Source organism: Cyrtonyx montezumae, unplaced genomic scaffold (assembly GCF_038088225.1).
Source record: "Cyrtonyx montezumae isolate F1298 unplaced genomic scaffold, pur_monq_1.0 scaffold_14, whole genome shotgun sequence".
In the NCBI taxonomy this organism is placed as follows: domain Eukaryota; kingdom Metazoa; phylum Chordata; class Aves; order Galliformes; family Odontophoridae; genus Cyrtonyx; species Cyrtonyx montezumae.
In genome coordinates, this window is record NW_027071870.1 from 1,501,980 (window position 1) to 1,516,521 (window position 14,542).

The window sequence follows — 14,542 nt, forward strand, 5'->3', positions numbered from 1 at the left end:
CTGATTTTAAAACAGTTAACACAACATTTTGGACATGAATTTCAAAGACGGGGAAGCAGAAAGAAAGGCATTTCCCACCGCGGCCGCTCAGCTGAAGGATGTTCCCAGCTCCCAGCCGGCCGCTGGCCAGAGCTCCAGCAGTAAAACGATCCAGCTACTGTACTCTTGACTTGTAAGATAGGAGCAGCTGGGGAAAGCAGCGCAGGCGCTGAGCAGCACGACCTTTCCCTCAGTGAACGCAGGCAGCAGGGGCAGCCAGCAGCCTGTTTGTGTGCCACTGCATCAACTTTCACCTACTTCTGCTATTTCAATTGCATCGGGAGCCCTCGGCAGCTCCTGCGGCTGCAACGGCGGGTGATAGAAAGATGAGAACAGGAAGATATGACCCTTGTTTGTAAGGCTATTTCTGTCCTCTTTTTTTTTTTTTTTCCACCCGAAAGGAACACATAAATATTTAGAAAGCAAATGTGTTCCTGGATTAAAGTATCAAGCTAGTCGCGTAAATGTAGACCAGCATGCAGAGTCTACATTTAGATCCTTTACCCAGGGTGCTGCTGGAAGTTTCATGATGTGTGGCGAGTACAACTCATACCCTCCAGTCAGTAGATGTTCCTTCCACTGACGTTCAGAACTTCCTAATGGCGCTATTAATTCCCACCCTGACACGCTGCTCATCCTAGGTCACTGTTTGTCCTTACTTACAAATGTTGAATCAGAGGTTGGCTTTGTCGCTAGCAGATGTGTGGGGAGATTAGTCCTGTTTCGTAAGGGAAAGAACTCCAGTATTGCCTACTCACGAGTTTGCCAAGCCATCCCCCCCAGCCATTCAGCCTAATTTGAATGGATAATAGACTTCTCACAAACTTCGTGCAAACTGGCAGATGGTTTAGGGAGGAGAGAATAGAATTTTGGTCCACACTGAAGGAAAGAGCAGAATAAACTCAGCTAAAATTCATTCTGCTACGTGGCAACCCCACCAGTTGTCATCACACACATTCTGACTGGTCAGGAGAGAGGTTTCACCCCAGTTAGGAAAGGCAGCCTTACATTTGTGTCCCCACAGTGAAAAATGCAGGGCTAAATCAGCCAAGGCACTTTCTATTAGACCTCAGCAACACGAGCTCTTGTCACATATTCTGGCTAGCTGGGAGCACTGCTCCGACCAAAATAAAGCACACTGTGTCTTTGGCACACACCATGACAGTAGTAATATCAAGGAGAGAGATAGCTAGTTGCAATGAATGACATTTAGGGGACAAATGGACAGGAACACAGGCTTCCACCATTTGACTGTTACAGATGTCACTGTTGTGCAAAATAGTAATAAGAAGAAAATGTTAACACAGCTCCATTCTTTTAAGGATAGCCAGCAAAACATTACTGTGACAGAGCAACCAAAAGCATTATCATTACCTTTCCAAAACATGCCTCAGTGTAGTTCAGAAGAGGAAAATAAAATTAAAATACCAAAATGACAGAAATAAGATTATATCAGATGAATGCTGCAGTTCAGATCCTGACACTGTTCTTTGCTATCAAAACCATGTTCTCTAGCATCGGTACTTGGTTCCGTGCATTGGGGCTTCAAGGGGAGAGGGAAAAGGCAGAGAGGAAAGAAAGTGAGAATGAACAGTGCTGTAGTTGGGACAGCTCGGGAAGTTACTTCAGGGGGTTTAGTTTTCGCAGCCTATCCTTCACATGCGGTTTGGCTGATAATGAATCCTGATACAAAGTTAGCCACATAGAGGTTAGCTTTCTTGGCCAGTATTCAGAACATCCTTAACAATTGTGTCCCAGATACTTCACTTCTGTTACATGAATGGAAAATCATACTGCTGAGAAAGTACTTCGTTGCATCATCTCTCATATGAAGAGCAAGAATCAAATCTGTGTTACGAAGGAGACACACTTCTTCCAGAGTAATAGAACTCTCTGAGGTGAAGGGCTGCCAGTATATAAAATTATTGTAAAAGTCTGTTTTGAGAAACACACAAGTTTTGAACTACTGGAGCCTTGCACTTCCAACAGCTGGAGAAAGCAACATTTCCTGTATTTCCTGCATTAAAAAGTAAAAGATAAAAATAAAAGAAGAAAGGAAAAGAAAAAGAAGAGGCAAAAAAGTTTATGTAATAAAAAGATGTAAACAACAGAAATTATTTGCAGAAAACGTTTTTTCTATTCAGAATAGACCCTGTAATAAGCCTACTTGCAGAGGTAATTCAAGTTATTTATGTTAACCAAAGTCAACTCACCAGCAGATTAAAATAAATTATCTCAATAGAACCAGAAACATTGACCTCATAAACAAGAATAATATCCAAGTGCAGGGAACTTTCTTGACTCAGGTTTGATTGCAAAGTGTTAATCTTGAAATTCCTGCCCCACTTCTTTAGCAGCTCTAGGAAGAACCAAGAAAGAAAACAAAAGCTGTCATACTCACTTTCTATAACTGAAACCACTTTGTAGGTTATTTTCACTTCCATGAGTCATCTGCAACTGGCAGGTAAACGGAGTTAAACAGTCAAAAGCAAACCCCAAGGTCCTTTCCCAAATTTTCAGCTTCTGGCAAACACCAGAAATATCAAAAAGGTTGTGTTTGCTATGATAAGATATCTTCATTTTGCTTCATTTCACATTTTCATATGCCAACATTCTGTCACTGTGGTAAAAACTGATCCATCTGATGGAAAAATAACAGAGTAATTACCCCATGGGGAGCAATAAAATAATAAAAGAACAGGTAGAAGAGAATGCAGGGATAATAGACATAATGACTAGGAAGACAAAAATGAGATAAAGCTTCAAAAAAAAAAAAAAAGATAATCTAAGTGTTTTCCTCTGCTTGTTAAAGTATATGAAGTTCTTCTTAGGAAATTATCTTCCTTCCCATGAAAAAGTATATATATATATTTTTGCATGTATATGTATATAAAAGTGTCTATAAACATTTGTAGAAAAATATTAGGCTAAGTTATATCTAAGTATTAAAAACAGGCTGTTGTTTCATTGTTTTATTATTGCATGGCTCCACTGCTAAGATTTGGGATGCCAGGAACCCTTCTGCTGAAGGTTACATTATTCAAACTGCCTAAGATGTTATAGCCTTAACTTAGGAAAACGCCAACCAACGTTGGAGGTCAAAGTTCTCCTTCCACTGAAGAGGTGTGCAGACATTTCCCAGACCTGTAACCCTGGAAGATTGGCTAACAGTGAGAGAGCACTTCGGTCCACCAATTACTAGGACAGCTCTAGAAAAAGCAAGGGTTATGCAGAGCTTTGGGACCAGAGCGTCACTGAAGCAGCTGTCTGCAGAGATTTGGCCACTATTAATCCCAGTCACGATGATGACCTACACGTCAAACACTGAATCATGGGGTTAAGATCTAATTTTGCTCCCTTTGCACTTCAGTGCACAGATCCCAGACTTTTAAGAATTCCGTGCTAGCATCCCCAGAGGCTGCAAATGTTACACTATTTTCCTTTTCGGCTAACAGTTAGCACCGGCGTGCTTCAGGATTGGCAGTGCAGCCGGAGCTGGGGACGGGGGTCACGTTTAACCCGAGGGAACTCATCCAGGCTGGACAGCGCAGGGGACGTTCGGCCCCCGAGCTCCGCAGCCCTTCAGCGGCCACGGCGGTGCAAAGGGCTCTCCCCGAGCGGACAACGGGCAGCGCGGAGCTGACACTGCCCCGTCTCCAAGGTCAACGGGCACGGAGCGAGGCCAGGGCGTCACTTCCCCGCGGGGCTGGCCACGTGCCACCGGGCACGGGCGGGGAACGGGAGCGGGGGAGGGGGAGCCGTTGGAGGGGGAACCGTTGGAGGGGGCACCGTTGGAGGGGGCGGGCGGGGCCTCCGGAGCGCCGCCCCCCGCGGGTGTAAATAGAGGCGGCAATTGAAGGTGCCCCCACAGGCGGAGGGGCAGCGAGAACCCTACAGGCGCTCAGAGCATCGCTGATCGACTGACTGAGCATCCCAAGACCGCCGCCTCCGCAGCCATGAAGGCCGCCCGCATCGCTCTGCGCACCGCGGTCCCCCTGGCCGGGGCCGGGGTCGGCAGCGCCCGCAGCAGCCGCCTACCGCGGGAGGTGGAGCAGTTCTCCCGCTTCTCGCCCTCCCCGCTTTCCATCAAGCAGCTGCTGGATTTCGGTGAGAGCCCCGGGGGCGGTGGTCAGCCAGCGGTTAGGGCGGGGGGCCCCGCTTAGGGCGACCCCTGGCTGTCCCCTGTCGGCTGGGCTGGCCCCGAGTGGGGGAGGTAGGATGCGTTGCCGCTCCGTTTGGGGATGTTAATGGGGTGTGGGAGGCGGTAGTTAATCGGCCGATGGATGTTTTCGTGTTCTGTGGCGCACGTTATCAAGGAGGAGTCATGAGGTTTGTTCTGAGGGAGCGAACAGATTGTACCCAGATCCGATTACGGAGCTGGCAGCTGCGGGCTGTGCCGCTCACGTGGCGCGGTCGGACCCAAGCGTTTACAAAGGCTGGAGAGCTGCCTCGGAGCGACTGCGGCATCGCCGCTATTTCTCTGTGTCAGAATGGGGAATCCACCAGCACGGAACGGGCTGTGTTTTGCCGTCACACAAACTCTGCACGCGTGCACGGGAGAACCGGCCGCTAATCACAGACTCCTTCGCAATCCGCGTAGTCCTGAAGTCTGCGAAGAGGTGGCGATTTGTACTTGTATATTGGAGAAAAGTAGTTCCAACGTGCTTTTCTTGGGTTTGTTTCATAGGCTCAACTAATGGATGTGAGAGGACTTCCTTTGCGTTTCTGCGCCAAGAGCTCCCTGTGAGGTTTGCGAACATACTGAGAGAAATTGAGCTTCTTCCCGATAAACTGCTGAGCACTCCATCTGTGCAGTTAGTGAAAAGCTGGTAAGTGAACGTGGCCTGAACTGAGCCTGAGAAATAAGTTTCAACAGCCCAGTTGTCATTGGTGTTTTTGAGTAATGGAAGATAGAAATGAAACACACAGGAAATGCAGTTTATTTGTCAAAGCTGGATTGCAAACTGCTTTACTTGACTAGCATGCTAAAATTACATAAAAAAAAAAAGCATGGTTATGTTTTTATTTGTAAAAAAACATCTCTTAAGCTAGCAATTTGATGTAGCAAGGGAAGCTTGCTTCTACTTCTTAAGAATCAAGAAAATAGTGTGAGTCTGTGAATGCCACATGAAAACAGTCTCTCACTGATGGAATTGCTAACAGGGCTTCATTCTTTCTGTAGCAAATTGCCTTGACCTGTGAGGTGTTTACAAATCAGTTAACATCTCTGTAGCTGACAGTGATTGGATCTGATTTAACCTTGTTCTAGTGGCACAAATGCTGCATGTGCATGAAGAGAAAAGTATTAGGGTAAGATCCAGAAACTGTTCTTAATCTAGTAAACTACCGTTGTGCCTTTGCAACACGCGTCAAGGCTGTCAGATGTTAGCAAAGAGGCTCAAGTACTTAGCTTGTGTCAAAGCTGATCAGACCTGGAAAAAATTTTACCTAATGGTGATTGTTATTTGGATCTTCTTTTGAAATGCCAGTTTTGAATTATAAGAGGAGTTGATGTTACTACAGTGATGTTTTAAATACCTTTCTGGGTGGCAAGCACAAGGGGACTTGCATGACTTCAAAGGTTGAGGCAGAAGTGACTATCTATGTTCCTGTACTTAGGTGGAGCTTTGTTATGAAGATACTTGAGATTTCTAGCTAACTGAAGAGTAATGACTTAAACAAGACACTGATTTTCTTGTTCCTACTAATACTAATCAACTGATAGCATGTTTCTTGTTTTCCATAGGTACATCCAGAGTCTAATGGAGCTGGTTGAGTTCCATCAGAAAAGCCCAGATGACCAAAAAGTCTTATCTGAGTAAGCTTTCTGTTTATTTCACTGACCTTCGGAACATCCATTCAGTTTTTAGCAGTGTTGTCACTTCAGAATGACCATTGTCCTGAGCTGCATTTGATAATTTAATATGAATTGCAGAGCACAGAGCAAGCTGGTTTAATTATCTGATTAAGTTAAGCAGTATTTCTCATAAAAGACCTTTTGTAGCCTCAAACCATCACAACAAAAAGATCAATGAAAGTTATCTCATGTCACATCCAAGCTTCTTAGTAAGATGTCAGCTTGGGGTCTTCTTTAACCACAGTGCACACTTCTTAACTCTTCATGCAAGCTGCTGTGAATGGTTTAAAAGCCACAAATTTGACATGGGTAACATTTATGCAGATTAAAATATCAAACTCTGAATTCGAAGTCAGTGAGGAGTTGGTTTTAAAAAGAACAGAAAAAGAAGCTGTGTTGAGACTCTTTCAGTTGTGTTGCTGGATTAGGTAATAGCTTTATTCAAAACTTGCTTCCATGGAGAATGATGTTCTAATAAAACTTTTTTTTAAATCTAGATTTATAGATACACTAATTAGAGTTCGAAACAGACATCATGATGTAGTACCTACAATGGCCCAAGGAGTAATTGAATACAAAGATATGTTTAAAGTAGATCCCGTCACCAATCAAAACATTCAGTACTTCTTGGATCGTTTCTACATGAGCCGTATTTCCACCCGGATGCTAATGAACCAGCACAGTAAGTAAGAGTTCTTATCTGTGGAAAAACTTCATAGAATCATAGAACAGCCTGGGTTGGAAGGGAACTTAAAGATCCTCTAGTTTCAATTTGCCTGTCTTCAACCTGATGAAAAAGAACTGAATGTAAGCGCTGTTAGAGGTCTGTTTTGGATGACTTTGTGAGATACTGAAAAGTTAGACTGTGTGACCTGAAGTAACGGGAGGACTCTAGTCTGCAGTCTGGGAAGCAGTACATCTTGTGTGGAAGATAAGGCTTCCTCTGCATCTGAACATCCTTTACGTCTTGAACTGCACATGTCTGCAGTCAGTAGATTGCCTTTTTTAGATCTAAAAAAGCAAAAACAGTATTCTCATATGGTTGTCTGCTATGATTGTCCTCTTAATGTGAAATTAATTTTTTTTTTAGTATAGCAATTATGATTAAGTACGTATTTGTTTTCATTTGAAACAGCCCTTCTTTTTGATGATAAATCCAGATCGAGTCACCCAAGGCACATTGGAAGTATTGATCCTTGCTGTGATGTTGTTGAGGTGGTGAATGGTAAGTGTTCTGATGTCATTAACATGATCAGTTGCAGGTAGTTTGGGTAGGCAATGTGTGTAGTGTAGGATGTTGAATTTCTTGTTTTGATAGACTGCCTTCAGTTATTTCAACATGAGCTTGTATAGGATATAATATACTAAGTAGCAGTTTAAAATGTCTGAATTAAGGCATAGCAATTGTCAGATGACGTAGGAGTGAAAATAGTCTGTAGTGTTGAAATCAGCACTACCTAATCTTACATAATACCCCAGATGCACAAGTTTTACAGAATCACCGCGTTCTACTGAAAACTTGCCCATGCTGCTGTAACTTCATGTTTAGTTTCAGTGCACGCAGTGGATGCAACATTATCATGCCCTGTGAAACAAATATTTATAGTCTGCATCACCTTTGCAGCTATCACAGTTAAATATTGTATGTTGCCATGCATTAGAATGTTCTACAGCATGCAATGCTCTATTTCACATATTTTATTTAAATAAATATTTCAGATGCTTTTCAAAGTTCCAGGATGCTGTGTGACCAGTACTACTTAACATCTCCAGAACTGAAGCTTAATCAAGTAAATGGTGAGATCTTATGTTTTACTTATGTTTTACTGTAGCCAAATCAATGCCTTTAATGAACCAAAAGGCTCTCACTTCTGGGGCCGTGATGGTCTAGCATGTCTTGTGGTATTTCCTCTGCACTTTGTTAGAATCATCTCACTTATGTTATGTCAGATGTCACTGCATCTTAAACATGAGATTTCCTGAGGTTTTATTTACAAATTTGAGTACAAGACTAGTCTGTACTTAAAAGAGGAGCTCTGTATCTGGGGTAGGAAAAGTCAGTCTGCTGACTGAGAAACACAGATTGTAGCCTGAGCTTCAAGCATGTGGGATTTGAAGCAGTTTCCTTAACCTCTGAAGTCCTCTGCCTGTGGAATGGAGTTAATTATCACCAGCTTAATAATTACTATCACCTAAACAAAATTGTTCAGTTGGGATGAAACCCTTGAAATTAAGACTTTTTCTAGTTTGTTTTAGCAAATTGCTTGCTTATTGTAAAATCTGGATGCAGTACCAAAAAAGCAAACAAAACTGTCCCTCTAAGTTTTGCTTGTCTTTTTCTTCATCTAGGAAAATTTCCAGGAGAGCCGATTAACATTGTCTATGTTCCATCTCATCTTTTTCACATGCTTTTTGAGCTATTTAAGGTATGTCAGTATATCTTGTTTCTTCCTTCAGTTTTCTGAGCAGAAGCTTCAGTGTTATTCTCTAGCTAGACTTGAGTGAAGTGGAGTTTTGCGTGGAACAGTGGGATTTATAAGAACTTACTATGTGAGAAAGTGGCTTTGGCAGTTCCTAGGAAAATACTTGGACATTTGTGTGTTGGTGGCAACTGGGATGTGATAAGGTGGAGAGAAGGAGTAAAGAAGTACATGGGGTTGTGACAACCATAGAGCAATTTTGCTGTGGATTAAGTAGTGCTTCTTGAAGTAGTAAATAGGGCTGAACTAATATGCTGCCAATATGGGGTGCTGAGTTGGGGTGGTCTTTAACAACTACTGAACTCAGTTTTTCCCCCAGAAGCATACTGACTTTGAAGGGTGTCTGCTGATTTAACTTTCACTGGCCTAGCTAGACATTGTCAAAAAAAATACTCATCTTTTAAAAGTAATCTTTTGAAACAGAGTTGTGTTTTAGGGGTGAAAGCTCCTATTCTTATGTAAGATAAGTTGCAAAGTATTTCTTGAAGCTAGGTAATTGGTGGTAACTGTGCTTAACTTCTTCACAGTAATAGAGATATTAAACTACTTTGATTTTAATGCATAGATTCAACACTGATAATGACAACCTTCATTTCCATAGAATTCAATGAGGGCAACAGTTGAATTTCAAGAGAACAGTCCTTCCCTCTCTCCAGTTGAAGTAACAGTTGTTCTAGGACAAGAAGACCTGGCTATTAAGGTATCTTGTTGGCCATTTAATATATGGCCTTAACATAATCCTTATGATTGTATGTGCTGCAGCAAATTCCATTAGAACTTGCCACAAGTTCTGTGACAACAGATTAAAGATAATATGCATGAGCTTTCTGTTGATAGCCTGCATCTAGAGCAATTACTTAATTGAAAAATGATATGCTGTGAAACAAATAGCGTTTATTACTGTTGGAAGGGTCATGGTTAACTTTATTTATTTATTTTTAAATCAGATCTCTGACAGAGGAGGTGGTGTTCCAGTAAGGAAAATTGAGCAGCTGTTTAGCTACATGTATTCCACAGCACCAAGGCCAAGGATGGATGATGGTCGACAAACTCCTCTTGTAAGATGATTTCAATGCTCAAGTTGCTATAAGTATTGGGCAGGTTAATAACAAGTAATGAACACTATGTCTACCCTATTGATTTGTAGGGTATTCAGAGATTAATCCTCATAGATAAGAATTAACATTCTATGAAATAAGTTTAATATCTAGCTCAATGAATATGCCTTTAAAGGTATAAACAGAGAAGAATATTCCAACCTAATCTGATTTTTTTCTATTCCAATGACAATAGTTTACTCTACCTTCACTCCTGCTCAGCCTTCAAACTTATTAGAAGTGCTGCCTCTACAGAGGCAAGTACAGTGGATTAGGATTAGTTATCTACTAGGAAAAAACTTACACTAATCAAGTTGTACTACTGAAATCTGGACAAGGAAAACACAGGTATATAATGCATCTAATAAGGCTTGGACATGTATATACATCTCCCCTCCTTTATGGAGGTTCTTTTTAAATAATCAGTTTCCATATGCGACTGATTAGAAATCTCCTCTAAGAAGAGAAAGTGCAAAGGACTTCTGAAGTTTAGGATCTCTGAAAATTTTCTAGCTATTTATATCTAAGTCATAAGAGCTAGCACAAAATTCACACTGTACTGTGCTTTTAGGCTGGCTTTGGATATGGCTTGCCCATTTCCCGTCTATATGCCAAATACTTCCAGGGAGACCTAAATCTCTACTCCATATGTGGCTATGGAACGGATGCTATTATCTACTTGAAGGTATGTGTTTTGATTGTGTAAAATGAATATTGATAACTACTGTTAATGCAGTGAAGTGACTTACTTTGGTATCATATTTAAGGTAAATGAATTCTCTGCTGATGAGCAGAAAAGCTTTTTTTTTTTTAATAAAAAGGCAGTATATTTTAAGAATTTTTTTTAATACTTAGCTGTATCTTGAATGATTACTGATGATAGCTTGAAATCAAATTCAGAGATTCTCCTGTTAGGTTTGGAGTCTGCTGGTTTGTAGAATACAGACAGTACCAGGGTAAAGTGAAGTAACAGAAATGAAAAAATATGAGTAGTAGATCTTTTGTTTCACTTACTGTTCCATCTTAACTCTGACAAGAAAGTCTATGCAAACTCTTCATGAAAGAGTATGATTAAGCCCTTAGCTGCAGAATGTGTAGGTAGGAGATCATATTTTGAAGTTTCTCTGCAATTCTGTGTATTTCTTTTCTAGTGCTTTCAGAGTTATTTTGAAAACAGGTTACAGAATACCTTTTAAGGCCTATACAAATGCATAAACATGATCTGGTGTTACTGCATTTGTCCTGCAGAACTTAGATTGCAAACTTAGATACTAGACCAAGTTAGCTGTTGCAATTATTACAGAAATGTTTACATAAACTTGTCACATTATTATACTTGAGGTATACTGCATGAATTTTCTCAGTGTAATTTCTATTTCTTTTTTAGGCCCTATCAACAGAATCAGTAGAAAAACTTCCAGTTTTTAACAAATCTGCTTCCAAACATTACCAAGCAACTTCAGAGGCAGGTGACTGGTGCGTGCCAAGTAAAGGCCCAAAGCAGACTGCAGCTCTCTGAAGGGATGTGGATATCCAAGGCATCCAGGGGATCAAGCTGGCTTAGCAGAAACTAGTGTTTGGAAGTACTCACCTACCTCCAAACAGGCAAATTCTTCCATTTCAGGACTGGCAGAAGAGGAAGAAGCTAAAGCTGTTATAGACTAAGCTGTATACAGTAAATGTAAAATCTCGCTGTGGACTTCAGGTTGAAGAAAATAGAAGTGCGTGTATGTCTTTAAAGAAGAGATATGTATAGAGGAAACTCAGGCTATTTTTGTTGTGATCAAAGACTGTGATAGACCTGTGCTATTTGAGTCCTGTCCAATGCTTGAATTCTGATACTGATAAATGTCAGTTAAGCTGGTATATATTTTTCTCCTAGAGTAGATATCAGCAGCTCATCTTACAGAACTCCTCAGGTAGTTAGATGTACCTGTGCTTTAAAGCTGCATTTAGAACATCTGGAAAATATCCACTCACCTGGCTATAAGAATGCCATGTTATAAACAGCATCCAAATAGACCCTGACTGGGGGGGAGAGGGAGGGAGCCCTTGCCAAGTAGGAAGAAAGTGTTTTCCGCATGTAAGGAAGTCACACGTTAACAAAAGGAGCAACCCATATTCCACTAATCGCTCTTAAGTGATGCCGTGCTCTGAGTTACTTCAAGTTGGGGATGGAAAAGCTAATGAAGTAAAGCTCCTGTGCATAAAGTAACTAAAAAGAGATTTTTATGAAGTTACTTGGTATTAACAGCTATAAGATTGGCCTACATCTGGCCTGTATCTCAGTGCTCAGGAAGATATGTGCCAAGTAAGTTAGTTACAATTTTCCATGAACTGAAGTCAGGCGTGCAAGTTGAAATTGAAGGTTTTGGTGATTGTGTTATGCAAGCATGACATGGGAAACAGCATATTTAAAATGTCATCCTGGGATTCCTTTTTGTTAGTCTGTTAGATGACCAGTGGGTTCAGTGCGCTAAACCGAAATGTCTACTATCATCTTTGTCAACTATGTATTGGACCACACTGTCGCAAAGTGCATGGGGATTTTACACCTTAGAGCTGTGATGGGCACTGAAAGTCTGTTAGGTTTTCAGGAAGAGTGATGTTGGAGTAGAATGTTGTTCTAAGAACTGTCTTTTGTGATAGAAATGTCTTGGGAAATGAGGTTGGAAATATCATCAGCACTGAAAATTATGTAATAGGTTTTAACAACAGCAAAAGGGGAATTTCCACAGGAGAAGTGCCAGAGAGAGAGAGCTGTTGGGAAATGGTCCATTCCTAATAAGCTTCTACCTTTCCTACCTTTGTGGATTTTTCTCCGTTCCTCATAAGCAAAATAATGGGATTTACTCAAAGTAATTGAAATTGCTCAACTGGACAAAGTTCATTGGGGCTGTAAAATGTTACTTGAATTTTAATGACTAACAGCATCATTATCTTAAGTGTATATGATTCTTGGAAGGAAGTTGCAAGTACAGTATTTAAAGTATCCTGCTCAGTGATGTGACAGCTTTCTAAAGCAGATTTGTATTTGTTGGTTGGAAATCTACTCCACACTCTACTGTGAATACCAGATGCTTTTTCAATAGCAATAAGAGAAAGCTAGATCTCTACCTTTTGTGTTCTAAAAGCTTTTTTGGGGGTAGATTTCTCAATGGAAAATAAAATAGTATTCTGTTCATTTATTTCAAAAACTAAGTTAAGAAGCAATGGTGGTAGTTACTGAGCAGATTGGCTTAAATACTACATTGAGGCCACTCTTATCCCAGCGAATAAGCTGCAATCACCAAAGGTCACCAGTTCAGGAGTATTTTCACTCACTCAATGAATGAAATGGATAACAATACTGAAATATCTTTGTCTAGAAAATACAGGTGTGGAGAAACTGCTTTCACTGCCATAATATACTTGAATACTTTGACCTTGTATTGAATATAAGGTCACAGAAATATGCCTAGATAGTTACTGTTAAGTAAACACAATACCTCTTTGTCTGCACTCAGTAATGCTTGAATGTGATTTACAATCTTGTGATAGACTGTAGATCTGTAATGTAGCTTCGGCTACTGCAGGTTGAAACTGTAATGTCTATTTTAAAAGCATCTGAAGCATGTTGGTGCTTTAAATGAATGTCTAAGTCTGTAACAGTGCTTGCAAATAGGGGCTTTCTGGATGAGTATAATCTCAAAGTTGTATATGCAGAACATGCAATGGAGACAGATGTGTGTAGCACTTAAAGGAAACTTACAGAGTCTCCTTTAGTTTAAAAGCTAGCAAGGGCTATTTGCCTAGACAAAATTCTATTTCAGCCTTTACTGAATTTTTATTCCTGGAAATAGAGTTGTAGTTTTAAGCCTTTTACTTTTCTGTAGATACTGAAATAATTTTATAATAAAATCTTTTTAATAATTGTCTGTCTTTATTTCTGATAAGTAGTATACTGCAAGCATAGGCCAATGTGAAATTTAAAGAAACATCAGATATGGCATGTGATGAGGTTTCTGGTTGTGAAGAATTCTGCAGTTAGAACAACTATTTTAAGCCTTAATTTTGTTACCTTGTTTGCTGGTGCAGAAGCAAACATGGTACACAGTGACTTGCTTAAGGAATTCTGTATGTCAATCTGTTTCAATTAATTTTGCACTTGACTTGTAACTCCTGATGCTTGTCTTACCTGATGTGATTGTTGTAATCAGTTACCACAGACTTGCTGACTGGCCTCTTGCCTACACAAATGCATCATGCCTCTGCAGACTCTTAGCTGCAGAATAAGGGTAGGAGGGATACTCAGTAGGGGGGAAAAAATTGGGAACAAACAACTTGGACAGGATGAATCAGTGGCAGTCCCAAAATGAATGTTTTCAGAAGCTGAGTTGCTAAGTGACAGACTTCTTTTGTTTGTCATGCCCATAGCTGCTGCCATGCAGCCCTTGTGGGAAAAACCAAACTATTTCACTGTCAAATGAAGGTTCCTAACAAACTGGACTTAATGTAAAGGCTTCCCACTGGAAATCTAGATGATTATCTCATTCCTTACACAGAACATAAGCTGTCTAGCTCTGGAACAAATGGACAATTGGGTTTTAATGACTGGTTTGAAATGGAACTATGGCTATTGGACAAAGCAGCCTGTGCTGTAATGACAGTCTGGTGCAACTGGTCCTTTCACTGACCTGTTTTTTTTCCCCCAAGATTATACTGCGTTTGACTGAGTTTTGATAATATGGCCTAACTGTTCAAGTGCCTATAGCAGGGTGGGAGGATGTGTGCTGTGCAGGTGTGAGCTGGGAATGCTACAGGTGCAGGTAGCCTGCAACAAGGCAGTCAAGCATGTCACCCCAGCAGGCAATGCAGTCTCCCTCATGCTGTTCTCATGCAAACTGTTCCAGCCAAGTTCCTGCTGTCTAGAAGGCTCCAGAAGTTGTAATTTTTTTCCTTCCTACGCATAAGCTCATTAAGCATAAGAGGCTGTGCACCCAACTCCTGATTCAGCAAGCACCGGAGGTACTGTGATTGGCTTGCTTTCAGCATGTCAGAGGTGCAGTGAAATCAGCAAGTTTAGTCAT

General features: G+C 40.9%; 1 protein-coding gene across 1 annotated transcript in view; it reads left to right on the forward strand.

The window, feature by feature from the left end:
• The first annotated feature begins 3,920 nt into the window (after positions 1-3,920).
• Positions 3,921-14,542, forward strand: part of PDK4 (pyruvate dehydrogenase kinase 4) — a 184,647-nt gene continuing 174,025 nt past the window's right edge. Inside the window, exons 1-11 of the mRNA XM_065731279.1 lie at positions 3,921-4,146; positions 4,727-4,868; positions 5,786-5,857; positions 6,394-6,578; positions 7,032-7,121; positions 7,616-7,693; positions 8,246-8,322; positions 8,978-9,076; positions 9,324-9,434; positions 10,045-10,158; positions 10,861-12,652. Of these exons, the coding sequence (XP_065587351.1) occupies positions 3,996-4,146; positions 4,727-4,868; positions 5,786-5,857; positions 6,394-6,578; positions 7,032-7,121; positions 7,616-7,693; positions 8,246-8,322; positions 8,978-9,076; positions 9,324-9,434; positions 10,045-10,158; positions 10,861-10,992 (1,251 nt within the window). The 5' untranslated portion in view covers positions 3,921-3,995 and the 3' untranslated portion in view covers positions 10,993-12,652. The remainder of the gene's footprint in view (positions 4,147-4,726; positions 4,869-5,785; positions 5,858-6,393; positions 6,579-7,031; positions 7,122-7,615; positions 7,694-8,245; positions 8,323-8,977; positions 9,077-9,323; positions 9,435-10,044; positions 10,159-10,860; positions 12,653-14,542) is intronic.